The sequence below is a fragment of the Rhea americana genome, unplaced genomic scaffold (genome assembly GCF_003343005.1).
Source record: "Rhea americana isolate MKP2758 unplaced genomic scaffold, rheAme1 scaffold_9, whole genome shotgun sequence".
Classification (NCBI taxonomy): Eukaryota; Metazoa; Chordata; class Aves; order Rheiformes; family Rheidae; genus Rhea; species Rhea americana.
In genome coordinates this window covers 228,763-244,976 of record NW_028187088.1, presented here as the reverse complement: position 1 = coordinate 244,976, position 16,214 = coordinate 228,763, and the positions used below count along the sequence as shown (strand labels likewise).

The 16,214-nt window shown below is 40.2% G+C and overlaps 1 protein-coding gene across 1 annotated transcript; it reads left to right on the top strand.

Annotated features, from left to right (window-relative positions):
• Window positions 1-485: 485 nt before the first annotated feature.
• On the top strand, window positions 486-11,999 carry LDHB (lactate dehydrogenase B). The gene is made up of 8 exons (XM_085324177.1): window positions 486-622; window positions 1,612-1,743; window positions 5,419-5,536; window positions 6,047-6,220; window positions 8,192-8,365; window positions 9,690-9,807; window positions 10,627-10,750; window positions 11,637-11,999. The coding sequence occupies exons 2-8, from the start codon at window positions 1,618-1,620 to the stop codon at window positions 11,802-11,804; spliced, it is 1,002 nt and encodes a 333-aa protein (XP_085180303.1). The 5' UTR covers window positions 486-622; window positions 1,612-1,617; the 3' UTR covers window positions 11,805-11,999.
• The last annotated feature ends 4,215 nt before the right edge of the window (window positions 12,000-16,214 follow it).

Sequence of the window (16,214 nt, the reverse complement as noted above, 5' to 3'; positions counted from 1 at the left end):
AGTTGGGCCTCCTGGTGCACAAGCAAAAGGAGGAGGAGGAAGAGCACTGAAGCACTGCACCAGGCTATGCTCCTTGCTCTGACAGAAGCATTGGTGTGTGACTTTAGGCACGCTGTTGTCCCGTCACGATTTGTCCAGCTGCGAAAAAAAATTAACTCAAGTCAGCTGCAGGGCAAAAAACAGAGGGCAAAAAAAAATCATTAAAAAACAGAGAGAGAGAGCGCAACCTGGGCAACTTTGCCTTGGGAAGAGCATGGAAAATCCCAGCGCGCATCCCCCGACTCCTCCTGGCCCCCCTCTCTCCCCAGATCGGCGCCGCAGCAGCCCCTGAAAAAAATGCGGGGGGAGGCAGGGAGCGAGGGAGGCCGGCGCGGGTAGAGGCCCGCCGCGCCCTCGGGCCGTCGTCCTTGCTGGGGACGGCGAAGGCGCAGCCCCCGGAGGGGGCGGCCCGGCCCGGCGCGGCCCGGCTCGGCGCGGCCCGACCCGCCCCTTCCGCTGCGGGGCCGTCACTGCGCCGACCGCGCACCGCTGCAGCGCTGCGCTCCTCGCCGCCGCCGCCGCCTCCTCCTCCTCCTCCTCCTCCTCCTCCTTCGCCCGGCTCCGCGCCGCTCCGCGCCCGTGGGTAGGGAGGGTCGTGGGGGRCGGCGGGCCGGATCGGGATCGGGGTTCGGGATCGGGGTTCGGGATCGGGGTTCAGGATCGGGCCGAGCATCCCTGTCCGCCCCCGAGATGCTCCAGGCAGGCGCTGAAGCGCCAGCTCGTTTTGCGGATCCCGAGGCATCGCATCGCAAATCGCGCTGGGGTCCAGCCCGCAGGATGCTCCCCTTCCTCCCCCCCCTCCCTCCTCCTCCTCCTCCCTCACCCCGAGGTGCCGGTCCAGATACCGGGCGCGTTGCCGGGGGGGCCCTGCGCGCCGCGGCTCCGGGGCGGGCGCAGAGGCCGCCCCAAGCGCGGCCGCGCGGCTCCCCGGCGCGGCGCTCCCCGCGGCGTGGCTGCGAAGGGGGAGGTCGGGGATGCCGCGCCGAAGTCCTCGGGCCGGGGGGGGAACAAAGGAGCCTCTGGCGCCAAGTGGAAATAACTGCCAGGCCGAGGAATTGCCAGGCGGGTTTACTGCTCCCAGGTTGGTTACAATATTCGTATTTTTGCGACTATTGCTATAGCCCAGAGCCCCGATACAGCTTTTAAATGAATGAATGCCATGGGGGTCAACGTGGGCGGTGTCCGTGCCTGCCGTTGGGAGGCTCTGGAAACTTTGGCAGCAGMAGGATATTCCGTTACGTGCTGCCAAAATAGCCCCCGACGCGCTCCCGCCTGCCCTTCAGCGCTTGCCCGGCAGCCGTGATGCAGGGAGGGAAGGGACCCGGAGCGGAGCCCTGTGGCGTGGGCCTCACGAGGGCCACCAAGGCCTGCGAACATTGGCAGCGTGCCCGCGCGCCGCCCCACGGAAACCGGCCTGGGAGAGATGCACGTTTCCAGCTGCTCGCTTCCGGCCCTGGCAGATGACTTCTCACATTCAGAGCGTGCGTTTYGTTTCATTCTGCCGTGTTTTTCTCRGTTGCATTGATTTTTTTTTCTTTCCCTCCCCCCCACTCTCTCCTCCTTTCCTTGCAGAACACAATGGCTACCTTGAAGGAGAAGCTGATTACCCCCGTCGCTGCTGAAAGCGCAGCCCCTAACAACAAGATAACTGTTGTGGGGGTTGGACAGGTCGGGATGGCCTGTGCTATCAGCATCCTGGGAAAGGTACAGTTGAAGGACAATGCGGCGCGCAAGTCGCCGCGGCCGTAATGCTGTGCATCGCCTGTTTCTCTTACCAARTGGTGGGAAATACGGTAGCTTAGCATGGGCATATACAGATTMGTTGGTTGCTTTTGTCGTGAGCAACCAGAGAATTACTGTTTCGTGCAAGGTTGGCCTCCCCGTTCGGTGTCTTCTTGCTCTCTCACCTTTCTGTCTATGTTTAGCAACATATTTGTCATTGCATTTTGTCATTGTATTTTGCAGGCAGTTGGGAAAATGTAGTGAACAAAGGCTCTGCAACCATAGCCAAACTTTTTTTCCTATTATTATTATTTACTACTTACTATTTTCCTCCCACAATAAGGCCAGAGTTTGCTTGATGCTAGAGCTACCACATTGGACAAAAATTCAAATAGACTAGGAATCAAAGTGAAATAAGGGACAGGAAACAAAACTATGCCTATTTGCTTTATTATGCTCTTGATTCAAATGGACTTTAATAACTGGGCTTTGGAAGTTACTGACGATCTTGCCACTGTTGTCTGTGAGCTGCTTTCCCTCCACCTTCTCCCAGCCCCCACCACCTTATGGCCTGGTTATATAATTTCATTGTGTCCGGAGATATCATCTACAGTTTTCAAAGACTAAAAATCTAGATTTAAAGGTTATCTTGAATTTCTGTTACTGTTTTTTAGGCAAGTCTCATTTTGCAGTCTTGGGCAGTCTTTGAAGAAACCAAACACTAAACATGCAGTAGGGATCTTTGTGTTTTCCCTTTGTTGTGAGTGAGTTATCAATAACTGATTCCTCTCTCATGCTGTTTTGAAAAGTCAAAAGGGAACCACAGACTTTTTTTAAAAGAAGTTATGAACAAATATGCACCAGCCCCTTGCAGAGCAGATCCTGCATCCAACAGCATACAAGATTGAGATTAAAAATGTTGCATGTTCTACTAAACCACTTGTTTTTTATTTGAAGACAAATCTTTCCTCTGTCTGTTACCTTGAGTATACGTGTTTTGAATAGTATAAGGTATTTTAATCCTCACAAAATTTCTAGAAGTTTATCRTGAGCCTTCTCAGCATGAAAAACTGACGGACAGTAAATAAAGGCATCAGTTAAACTAAGTACTGATGTGAGAGTAACATAAATAGTTTTTCTATTTTTAAAACTATGTAATGGAAAAACCAGAAAATGTCAGGAGGAATTATTAGTTCATTATTGTTCTTTAAAAACACAYATATATGTATTTAAACAATTGTTTGCCTTTCATGGTCTGAACTTATTAATTTTCAAAGAAGTATTCTGACATGTAAAGTTGGCAGTGCRGGAGCCAGGTGAAGTTACAGTGAACTTCATTATTAAACACACGTGGGGCTGGAGTGTATGCTGCTCTAAGCAGGATCAAATTATGTCTTCAGAAGTCCAGGCACACAGGTTTGCAGATAATAGGAGCAGTGTGCACCAAACCCATAGTAAAATCTGGTCTTGAACTTTTTAAGCTCAGGCTATGGCACAGTGGAGTTCCTGTCTGTTTCCCCAGGTTTCTGTTTTCTCTGTCTTGCACACGTACACAAATATAAGTTGCAGTATAAAAAAATGTTTGTAATAAAAAAATTCTTTGATTTGTATCACCAAAGTAGATGTTGCTTTGACTTCTGCAAGATGGTTGGCTCTCCAAAATGTCTTCTGCTTTTTGTTACACCACAGAATAAAATTTTGCACTTAATTTCCTACCCTTTAATATGTAGATGCAGTGAGTTTTAGATGGGTTTTGATTAATTTTATATAGCTAAAAACAGTGGGATACTAAGTTCAGATTACTGGTATAGTATTTGATTTAGTATATACACYTGGATAACACTAAAATTTTCATGTTGGTTATTTTTAGCTCCCTCTCTGTTACTATATGTAATTGCTCTATAGTGTTGCTGTACCATTTTACCACCCTATTGAAAGATTTTCACTACAGCCTCAAAAATCAGCTATTTTTTAATGAGAATATTTTAAGCTGTCTTTGAGGGTGATTGTGTAGCCTTCTTATTCCCATGTGTGTTAATAACAAGCCAAATTCCCCTCTAGGCAACACTGATGCAAATCCACAAACTTAGTCATTGGAATTAGTCCCGATTATTATTATTCTGTCTCCGTGGGAGCTGGCTTCTGCACCTGCAGAGTCTGCTTTGGTGAATATCGGTTGCAAGGTCTAGACTGAAAGCCTTATATCATTCAACTGTGTGTGTGCGCGCGTGTGTGTATGCGTATAAATACATAATCACATGTGGACAGGAATTTTTTTTTTTCAGTTTCTGATTACATTAACTTTTTAGTTAAACACCAGTAGCTTGAGTTAAAGATATTTTTGATAACATTTACATGACTGTAGTTATAACTTCACCCTGCAACCTATTTCAAGAACAAAGCAGATGCTGAGTACAGGTACAGTTTTCCTCCAGGAGTTGCTGAAATCAGTTGTGAAAAGAAACTGAGAGCATCATTATGCCTGCTGTTAAATACACTTTCCTAGAGGAAAAATAGTGTATGTTGTTGCATTTTAAAGTAGTCTAGTCAATACTAATAATTAATGTTTCCCTGTGATGTAGTGTTACTTTTTATATAAAATAGTAAACAAAGGAGAGAAGTTTGCTCAAGGTCATATTTTCAACAGCATAAAAATGACTTAGGTGACTATCAAACAGGATGTAGGTACCTAGGAAAACAGTAGAAAGAAGTACTAATTTGAACTGCTGTATAATTTACGGCACGGTAAACCTTTAAAAGTATATTAGAATTCAAACTTTTGAGAAAAGGTGGTAAAGTCTGCATTATAGCAGAAAGTCTAACCCCCCCTCCACTCCCCACAATTTACATGTCTTGTATGACATTCTGAGACTGTATGACATTATCTCCCAAATTAACCTAGCAGGACAACAAGCATACATGGCTACTTCTGTTTTGTGAAGTAATTATATTATAATAACTCTAGTAAAGGAAAAATTAGGTAAAGATTCTGTTTTCTCTTGATACAGTTTTTCAGTATCAAGGAAAACCAGTCTGTTGCCATTCTATTTTTGTGAAATTAACTGAATTAGTTGAAGGAATGTTACAAGAGAATACTTATTTGATAGCTATGTGATGTGTCTTGTTAGATACCTAAATATTTTCAAAACAGGCATACTAATCTTTCTCTTGGATGGATTCAGAGGGTTTGTTAAAACTGTGGAAGAGGAAAGCTTTTCTTTTTTTTCTTTTTTTCTTTCCCTCTCCCTTATTTCTACTCTCAACAAAATAGCTAAATTATGGAGTGCATAAGTGGCAAAGGGGTAGTTCTAGAGAGAAAAGATATCTGCACTCAAAATCTCTGTATATAAGAGAGAAAAGAAGTCTGCACTGAAACTCTCTACAAATAATACATTATTTTTTTAGAAAGCTTAACAAAAGGTTTACGAACCTGTGCTAAAATACCTTCTGATTTCCTTTTCTAACATCCTTCTTGGTAACACTGAGATTGTTCTGTGCTAGTGGTTTGTCTTTGATGAAGAAGAGGTGCTTTCAGATGTGTTATTTAAGAATGTGCTAATATAGTTCAGCTCAACAAAGGTAACCTTGAAATGCAAGTTAACTGATAATAGTAGCATACCTCACTGTCTCCCTTAAATTTCATGTTCCTTTTCTCAGGGTCTCTGTGATGAGCTTGCTCTGGTTGATGTTTTGGAAGACAAACTGAAAGGAGAAATGATGGACCTACAGCATGGGAGCTTGTTCCTTCAGACTCACAAGATTGTGGCAGACAAAGGTGAACCTCGAGTTCTCTCTTTTTGTTTGATACTAGGATTTTGTGAATTTGCTTGACAGTGGAGCAGTCTCAGGTAATGGTAATGAACTCAGGATATGTCATCAGAAGGTTAAAGTTATGACCTTGGGTAAGGAACCAACAATGTTAATGGGAATGGTGCTTAATCTGGGCTTTCATTTACATATAGTGGTCACTTTACCCTTTGGAGTAATAATGAAGTAAAATTGATTTTAATGAGACTCTAGTACTTCTATAATGTAGAGRGAGTACTGTTTATAGTGTCAGGTTGTGCGAATAAGATTCAGAGGGGCTGAATCAAGACCCAACACTCTCAACTCCCGCTTTTTGATACATCTGGACAATGTAAGAGATGATATGTCTCATGTTTGGGTTTGAACATTTGCATAGTGGAGGAGCTATCCAGAATACCTGTATGAAAGTGATGCTGTTGACATGAGTGATAACTCTATCCAACACATTCTGTATTTTGTTTCCCATGCCTGGTTGTAGACTACGCTGTCACAGCCAACTCCAAGATTGTGGTAGTAACTGCAGGAGTTCGCCAGCAAGAGGGGGAGAGTCGTCTCAACTTGGTCCAGAGGAATGTGAATGTCTTCAAATTCATTATTCCTCAAATCATTAAATACAGTCCCAATTGTACCATCCTCGTGGTTTCCAACCCAGGTAAGRCAGTTTTCTATTATAACATCTACAGACTCTTACTTTTCAGAGAACTAGTGTTTTATTATATTAACTTTACCAAATATTGATTGAATGTTGAAAATGAAGGYTTTTTTCTGTTTGAACATCTGCCATGTAGCTGCTAACAGGAAACCAAAAATAAACAATTTACACTTGCTGGTGCTTTCTTTATTTAGGACTTCTCATGGTTTCCATTTTAAAATTTTGTCTCCTGGCAAATATTTCAGTTCTCTACACACTTTGGCTTAAAAGTAGTAGATAGTTTTATATCTCTAGTCCTAAGGCTTATAAGCACAAAAGGTGCTCAATTTGCTTGTAAGTTGTGCATAAATAATAACTTTCTCTTGTGTCTGGATATAAAGACATGCCTATTCTTCAGAATGAAGAACTAATCCTTAGGATATGCACCATACTTGTTGGAAAATTACAGTAACACTGAAATAAAAAACAAAAACTAAAATACTCTTAGCTGTGTTTTCAGGAAAAGAGATGAGTGCTGAARCTGAGGAAAAGATAAATTGTACTACATAGTTCATTAGGTTATGAAAGATTTAATCAGGTTATATATATATTTTTTGTTAATTTGCAAGCATCCAATTGCACAGAGAGCTTGGACATTTGGATGTCTAAAGTTGGTCATAAATGTCATTCCTTGTAACAAGTGTATGTTTGTATACTTTGTAACAAGTCTCTATAGGGCTGTCTTTTCTGATTCAATACTATCAGACTAAAGCTATTCATACAGAGCCCTGGAAATTAAGTGACACTGATACTTTTAATGATAACTTTACAGAGATAAAACAGCATGTGTAAAACTAGCAACCCTGCTGGTGGCTGTTGAGTAGGTAACGAGTGTACAAGTAACGCTGAAAGTTGGTGTCTGAGCAAGTGGCTACTGTACAAAGATAACAACTTACAGTAAATTTAAACATTTATCTAAAATACTGAATGGAGTCAAAGTTATAATTGGTTCTTGTTCTTGCAAGGCTGAATTGAGACAACACATCTCCAGTACAGCAGCTGTACGAGAATTTACTGTAAATTGCTTTTTCAGAAATGTTTTTATAATGCTTTCTGTTCACTTGGCATATGTTGCCAAGTTATGAGTGTGTCAATCATAACAGTGAGGTATGAACTCTGCTGAAATTGCGTACTTCTGGTACCTGAGCTGAGTAAATGATGTATTACAGATCTATACGTATAAATATACATAAGATTATTCCCCTCAGAGAACTAGTTTACCTTTTAAAGCTCTGGAGTCAGAACTTGTTATTACTGTGGCTTGTAGGTTGCTATTGCATTGCTTTGTGAGCTACGGATTTGCAGTTTTCTCTACTCATTTCTTTCACTATCCCCACTCCCCCCAAACTAGACTTTTTTTTCCCCTCAAAAAAATACATATGTTTTTAGAGCTACATGCATCCAAAACATAGACCTTATCTGGCTTTTCATGCTATAGTGGTAATCAGTGAAAAGACTGCTTAAAGTACAAACCTATTTAAGAAATTAACCTGAAGTAGTTATGAGATAGAAAGCAAACGTGTTTCACTGTAAATAAATTGCTTTACCTCTTACTAGAAAGATGATTAAGTGGAAGGCCAGGTTATTTCAGAAAATTGCTCAAAGGTTTTAGCCAGATGAACAGAGTTCAGTCCCAATTCTGGATGCCCTATGAGTTCAGCTGTGACAAAAAAACTCTTCTGGATTTAACTGGTAGGATACTATYCTCTAGTGACTGTCCTTAATTTTTGAACAGTAGCTGGACAAACTGTAAATTATCCAAGCAGTGTATGCTTTTTTTATTCCTCCAGACAGGCCCAAAATACGGTGASCAATAATCTCAGCTGTATTCTGAGTCTCTCTGCTTCCTCTACCAACTGCAGTGAGGTAGTTTAAGGATTCTCTTTGGTGTGTGCAAACTGTTTTGCTTACTATGCATGTTCTTCTTTCCAGTGGATATATTAACCTATGTCACATGGAAGCTAAGTGGCCTGCCGAAACATCGTGTGATTGGAAGCGGCTGCAATCTAGATTCAGCTAGATTTCGCTATCTGATGGCTGAGAAACTTGGTATCCACCCAAGCAGCTGCCATGGCTGGATCTTGGGAGAACACGGTGATTCTAGTGGTAAGGAGCACTTCCATTCTCACTGGGAGTAAGCGATACCACAGAAGAGACTGAGACCTAAGATGTGTTGCAAAACTGTGAAAGAACAGATGCAGCTGAACTTGAGTTACTGGTGCTTAGCTGTATTTTTATGAAGAACAGAGTTAAGATAAGCCCAGGAAATACGGCTACATATTTTTCAATGAGTGACTGTGGCTGTAGAGTTAATCCCTGATTTGAAATTGTCAGTTTCTTCAGCAAAATCTGTATCATAACCCTCTTTACTTTTTCCTTCTAGCTTCAGTTTTTGGAGTATCATAACAAAGTCTGCCGTAAGGGTCTCCTCAGAAAGCACTATTAGCTCATGTTAGATCAGTTGCAGAGTTTCTGTTGCGAACAGTGGAAAATGCTTGCAACTCTGATTTAATTTACTGTTATCCTTTACCTTCTTTTGTGACTGCTTCTCCATGTTACTTAGAGAAAATAACTTTAAATCCCTGTGAAAGAATCTTATTTGTTCAGATGTTCATTTCAAGCCCTGAAATGATGCAACAGAACAGCTGTGTATGTTTGGTGCTGGTTTGTATTTCTTAAGTGCTGTGCATTTTTAAGGTAACCTCTTCAGTGTCCCTTTGAATCTGATCAAAGCACAGCATCTGATCACCTTTGGGATTGACTGAAACCAGCCGTACACTGTAATGAAAGCAAAGCTTGGTTGATCATATGCAGACCTCATTCTGCTTTGGTGTTATAGCTGCTTTTTCTTTGAAATAACTAGGAAACTTTCTCAGTCTTCACTGGAACAGAGAATGAGCCTTTTGAGCTTTTCAGCGTAAAGGGAGGTATATAAATTCCTGTCTTAGAATTGTAAGTTTGCATATTACTAGCTTGGTATTCAGGGGAATAAGAAGAGGATTCTTGGAGACTAATCCTAGTACTAGTTAGTTGGGTAGCAAATACGTACTTATTCTAATTACAGTTCTGAAGTAATATTTTTTTTTTTTTAGTTATTTTAAGAGGCTGATGAACAGTTAAGAGACATACCTGTTTCCTACAATTTGAGGCTTCGGATTTCAAATATAGCTGTAAAGAACTGGAAGTTCGTTCACTCAAGTGCTGAGAGATTTGTTGTTACTGACATTTTGATTACATCTTCTCATATTTGACAGCCAGAATTCTCAGGATTCAGCAGTGAAACAAAAACTTAAAATCTGCCTCTCTGAAACATTATTGTAGTTCTGCCTGCCACTAGTTTGTTTCAAGTTTGTCTCTAGACTGGCAGAGTGGAAGGAAAGGAGCTGCAAACTTATGCTGAAACTTATAACCTCCCTAATGTGTATTACAGTGGCTGTTTGGAGCGGAGTTAATGTGGCAGGAGTTTCCCTCCAGGAGCTGAATCCTGCCATGGGAACTGACATGGACAGTGAGAACTGGAAGGAAGTCCACAAGCAGGTGGTTGAAAGGTACAGTGAGCTGAGTAATGGTGGCCGTACATGATAGTGAAGATACCTGGTCTGCTTGCTCCATCCTGTGTCGTTTTATTAAGAGGGTTACACTAGTAAGGGAAAGTACTGATTTAAAGGCAGAAATGCAGAATTTCCATTCATAAGTTTTATCATCCTGCAGCAAATTTAACTATTGCATAACATACCCACATCAGTACTGCAGTGCTTGCAGAGCTGACATGCACTTCTCATGAGGAGCTTGTTCTTGTATGGTTGTAATTATATTGGAAGATTTTATTTATGACTGAGTCTGTATAAAGGTTACTCTTCATTTATCTGTATCATGTGTTTCACTTCTGAAACAAGGTCTATACTGATATAAAGTGTCTAGAGATACTGAGTGTGGAAAAACTTTTTTCCCAGAGGATATATATGTAGGCAGTGCGTGGCTTTGATGCTAAATTTTCACCTATTCCAAATATATTCAGAATGTATTATCTAAATAAGTCTGTTGACTTGAATAGAAAACTTGTTCAGTTGTATTTCTCTTTCTTTTCTGCTTAACATCGTAAGATCTGCTCTTAGAGAATATTAGTTGAAAAATACCTAGCATGAGTACAGTAGGGTTTCTTAGACATATGGGATGATGTAGGCTTTGTTTTTATTGCTTAATACTGAAATATGTAAGTTTCTTCTTTGGCCTTTTAAATCCAGAACTTACCATGTGTATCACAAGAATTTCAGTTCTTCTTAAAATGTAAAACATTTATTTAAGACTTATCATCCAGGAAGTGTCTTGAAGCCACTTTAGCTAATGTATTTCATTGTTTCTTTTAGTGCCTATGAGGTGATAAGACTTAAGGGGTACACAAACTGGGCCATTGGCCTTAGTGTTGCTGACCTCTGTGAGACCATGCTGAAGAACCTCTGTCGGGTTCATCCAGTGTCCACAATGGTGAAGGTAAGAAATGGTAGCTAACTAGGTGCTTTAGTCTATTTTGTTGTTGTGGAAGAGCTAAACAGGTGCAGAGTCCCAGTTTGCAAGGTGCCTTGAACAAAGGAAACTTTGTAAAATACTGTTCTGAATTTGAAAGCACTTTACAGGGAGCTTACTGCTGCAGTTTTTTTCCATCAGCCCTCTTAGCTTACCCTTCTCTCACGAATTGTAGCTAAATTCTCTGTACTTTGGCCAATGTCATATTTAATTTTGGGTCACATTTGCCAGGTGTGGCAGGCAGTTTCATTTGAAGGAACATACAGTGCAAAAATAAGTAGCTCCTTGCAGGCCCACCTGTGACTCCATGAAACACTTTGCAGCAAAATTGCCACRCAGGAGGCTGTATCCTCCTCTAGCTTATGTAACTAGCTGCATCTGGTCTGCCAGCATGACCAGCTATGGACTGGTTGTATGCCAGCTATTTTTCCTCTGATGAAGCAAGGACATGCTAAACTTAACTTAGAGCTCCCTCTATACTCAGGAAAAAAGACCTGCCACTACTATATGCCAAAATCCTATGTCTGTGAGGTGTTTGTCAAGTAATTGCTATATAAGTGTTGTGAAGGTGTTTTTTTTCTTTTGTGTGTATTTGTGAAGGGAAGGGGGAAATTCCTAAAATCAACTATCTCAGGATTGCCAATCACTTCATTTTCAAAACTAGTTTACTTTTTCTTTTCTTTTTTTTTTTTTTTAAGTACATTATGACTGCAAGTAGAATTTGCCTGCAGGCTGGAACATGATCCAGGTCTTCAGCTCTGCTGTCAGTAGGCTTATTGCTGTGTAAACTAAGCGTGGATTTGTGGTGCTGGGTTCCTGTCTGAGTGATGAACTGCTCCTTTGTTTGTGGCAGGGCATGTACGGCATTGAGAACGAAGTCTTCCTGAGCCTTCCTTGTGTCCTAAGTGCCTCTGGATTGACAAGTGTTATCAACCAAAAGCTGAAGGATGATGAAGTGGCTCAGCTGAAGAAGAGTGCAGATACACTGTGGAGCATCCAGAAAGATCTCAAAGATCTGTAACTCATGAATGTTAGATTCTAGCAATAGAAAAAACTGCATATTGTGTGCAAATGTGGGCTTTCTACTCACTATCCATCTCTATGGTTAACATTTAATGCTCTTCCAGACTGAAGCGAGCTTTTGTCCACAGTAGCTAAACCTATGCTTGCTGTAACGCACAGACCTGATGAACAAATAAAGCAACTTTCAGGTGTATTTTGTTGTCCTAATGACTATTTCCTGCATTTTAGTTATGTAACTTACTCTAGATACAGAATTCTCCRTTAATGTTTGTCATGTAGACAACATGGAAATGCAGACACACATACACTTTTTAAAAGCTTAGGAACAATTAATGTAGTAATCATCTATATTGGGATTTCACTAATATTGCCTCATTTTTTCTGTTTTAGTTTTATCTTAAATCCAAGTATTGACTAATACAGTYCATTCTCAGACTCTTCTTTATGATGTAGTACTTTTCACTTCTAGTGAAGGCTAGAGAAAATTGAATGGGGGTTTATCTCTGGGCCAGCTGCCAAAAATTTGCCATGCCTATTTTGTACTAACTTTAAGCTTCTGTAAACCACCTGCCCAGAAACAAGGGTTGTGTAGTTTCAGAAACCTGCTGTGAAAAGCTTACATATTGTTTACTTCTTTTTTTTTTTTTTCTGGATTTAGTTCTTTCATACTTGCTCTTGGTCTCTGGTTTTAATAGTGTTTAGAACACAAAACAGTTTTTCTATTATCAAAATTAGTTTACAAAGTTGAAGGAATCATCAGGAATCTGATGAGTCTCTTGTTCATAGATTAAGTCAAATTGGGCCTTTAATACTTAGTTTTTGGCTGATTAAAAGAGTAAAAGCATGACTATTTCACAAATGCTTTTTTGGCATAAGTTGTACAAATATTTGTACAGAAGGAATAACTTAAAAAAAATCCCAATTGCTTTACTTGAATTTCTTGACTGGATATTAGCCATAAAATAACCACTACCTGCCTTATAGATTTGATTTACAGAGTCTGACAAGCCTAGAAACGCTCAGTGTAAATGTCTGCAGGACAAAATGTGTCACATGCATATATCCCATGTAATCCAGGAGCCTGCAAGTCTGTTTCATAGTACATGCACTGAGGGTAAGATTCAGCGATTCTAGGACTAAGGGGTAGCATGAGCAAGTTCCTGAGAATAGCAGCATTTCATTTATCATACTTGCTCCTGCTCTGGGTAAGATTGACAAAATATCCTGAAACATTCCTGCTCTGAAAGACCACCATGCTTTGGGGAGAAAAGAGAGACTATTGGAGGGCATGGAGGTTAGTTGTCATGTGTGAAGTTGTTACCTCTGCCTAAACTGATAGCAACAGATATGACTAGTTTTAAGAAAGAAACAGATATGTGGATGAGAATGAAATTTATTCTCATTACTAAACCAATTGCCTGAAAAGCTCGGGCAGTTGTGAATGCTCAGATCAATGTCCATATTCCTTATGTAACATTTGCCTGTCCTTCAGTATTGTGAACTTTTTAAATGGATAAGTAATGAGTAGGAAGAGCATCTTATCCTCCCCACYCCCTTAATTTTTAAGCAGAACTCAGAGAACATAATTTTTGATTCTCTGAAGACTCAGAGAAAARCAATCTTCTCCAGCTCTGTCCTTCCATAAATCCATAGGACATTCTAGTATTCAAGATGGTACTACCAAAATRTGTCTAAGCAAACAAGTATTCCAAAAATATAGCCTCATAATACATACTGTGACACTGAAGTATTAACTGCTTCATTTGCATCATTCTGTTCCTTCTTACTGTGAAGACAATCCTGCTTATGTGGGATTGACACCAGAGTATCATAATGCTTTGAGAAGCAGATTAAAACACTTTCACAGATGAAGAGCTTCACTTCTGTAGCAACTTCTTAAAGAAAAGAAGAGATGCAAGGGTTGTCAGAGTGCAAGATAGCTGCTAGCCTGTGATTTGGTGAGTATTACATAGCTAGTAAAATATCATACATAGGATACTGGCAACAGCAACAGGAAGACTTTAGAAAATATTTTTTTGAGAATAAAGTTGTATATGGTAAAGTATTTCCAGTGTCAAATTCTCATCACAGGCTTAATGTCAGACTTTTTACTGAGTGGAGGGAAAAATTATAGCAGCTGCTTTCATAACTTAATGTGGAGAACTTAGTGGAAGGCTTTCCACACCTGGACAGATTAGCTCAACTTCTCTTTGTCTCATCCTATCATCACTCTGCAGCACAGCCACTTTAGAGAGGACAAATTCTCCTGTGTGTAGCCTTACCAAGTAATGAAAAGCAAAATAATGTAGAGCATCTTTCATTTCAACCCGTGACTTTATTTCACTTTTTTAGTGTCTTCTAACTTTCTATTAAAAGCTGTTATTCATGATTAGCTGTCATGAGGTAAAAGATAGTAGGACACATCTGTTAGCAATTTTCAGTTGATTGTGACTAGCTGGATAACTGCACAGTTCCTTACTAACTTTGTTCTCATTTCTACTATTCTCAGTTAATGAAATAATTCAAAAMCGTATTATGGCACTTCATTAGTTCATGGGATTCTTAAGACTGCTGTGTGCAAAGAGGCATGWGCCATTTTAGAGGGTAGGGAAGGACACTTTGTTTCTGACAGAGAATCTTGTTTTTAAAATTCACTCATTTGCAATGAAATTGTTTTTTGTCCCTTATCACATCACTGTGTGTTATTCACTCTCATTAATGAATAGGGTCATACTTTGCTTGTTATACAGTTGCCAAATTRAGACTCAAAGCACACCGTGGCATCTCAAAAGGAAAAGATGAGGTCCTTATCTGAGCTGGGAATTTAATGTCATCCTAAGTTTGACCTACTACTCTTTCAATCCAGTCCAAGTCCATGGAGATTTTTTTTATTTGTGATCATCTCATTCTAGATGGCACAAGATCTTTTCCACCTAAGTATTAAGCAACCAGAAAGCCAATAACAGTCCTCACCCCCCAAAACTGCAGCCTGAGACAACAGACTAGGTTGTCCAGGCAAAACAAGGAATTACAAGGAATGAGCAAACCACATTGATCAGTGTGATGAGCAGTGTTCTTGGCACAAAAGCAACCTCACTGCACCAACTCCTGCTTCTTGGGGGATGATGCCATTAAGGAAATCTTAAGAAATTTAACAACAATGAAGTGGTCTTATGGGTGTTATGGAGGATTGGTTCAAACTTGTTAAATAAGAATGAGTATCTCAAATTCGGTGACTTTTTGACTTTGTCAGTGGCTTCTTCAAATTATTTTTGGCATTCATTGATGTTTGCAGGTCCTATGCAAGTCYGTTAATTATACTGTAATTAGTTTTTATTAGAAGATCTATTACATAATCATGTTTCTTAACTTCACTGAATTTTCATGACTATAGAATAACTTCTCTATATACCCTTATAAACACCTGCCTATCACTTTCTATTACTTGGAGTCTATCTATACTACAGATATATCAACCATACAAATTCCCTAGTAACTGTATTACATTAGTACTTAATCTCTAATAGATATTTGCACGTTTCTCTGAACATAATAGAATCAYGTTTATCTTTTGTTTTGTTTATACAGCCCATTGATGTGTGGACTTTGCTCTCATTTTATCGAGTGACGGGCAATAAGAGTTTTTAACCATCTTCTTATGTGCCAATGGGTACCTTTTTTTCTTTTTTCTTCTTGGTCTCTTAGAAGATACTGAAGTGCTCTTGGACTTGATACAGTAGGTATTTGCTTGTACACCCAGTCAGCAGAAGCATAGCAGTACACTTCCACGAGCACTGAGGACAGCTTGCTAGACTCACATGAAGTAAGACCAGTAATGCTATTTTGATTGTTGTAAGGACCCAGCCTTCCTCCCCCTTCCCTTGCATTTTCAGGTACATAAGTACAGAACAAATACAAAATACACAATAGAAAGTCACCCTGACTGCCCTGTAAAYGTCAAATAAGAGAGAAGCAGATACTTACAGATAATGGACAGAGGAGAGATACTACTAGCATGGTTGTGCCAAARGACCAAAGTTCAGTCCTCTAAGTTATGCTCAGCCTCACGTACATTCTTTGTACCACTGTATTTGTCTCATAGCTTTCCAAAGGAAATGTATGCTAAAGAGAAAGAACTTGAGTTTTCCATCTGCACATCCAGAACTTAGAGAAATTYGAATAGCATCCCTTTTTTATTACTCGTCTGAATAACAAGAAACTGTCTGTAAACTTGGTAAAACATAAGCACTATTAGTGGTAATCATCCATCACCTAGGCAAGATACAGGCTTGTTTGGAATCCACAGGTAGTGTTAAATCTACTCCTCTTTCACTAGTGAGACCGTAAGACTAGGGCAAGGAATTGGAAGCAGTATGAAACACTGAAGCGATATTAAACAGAATGTGTA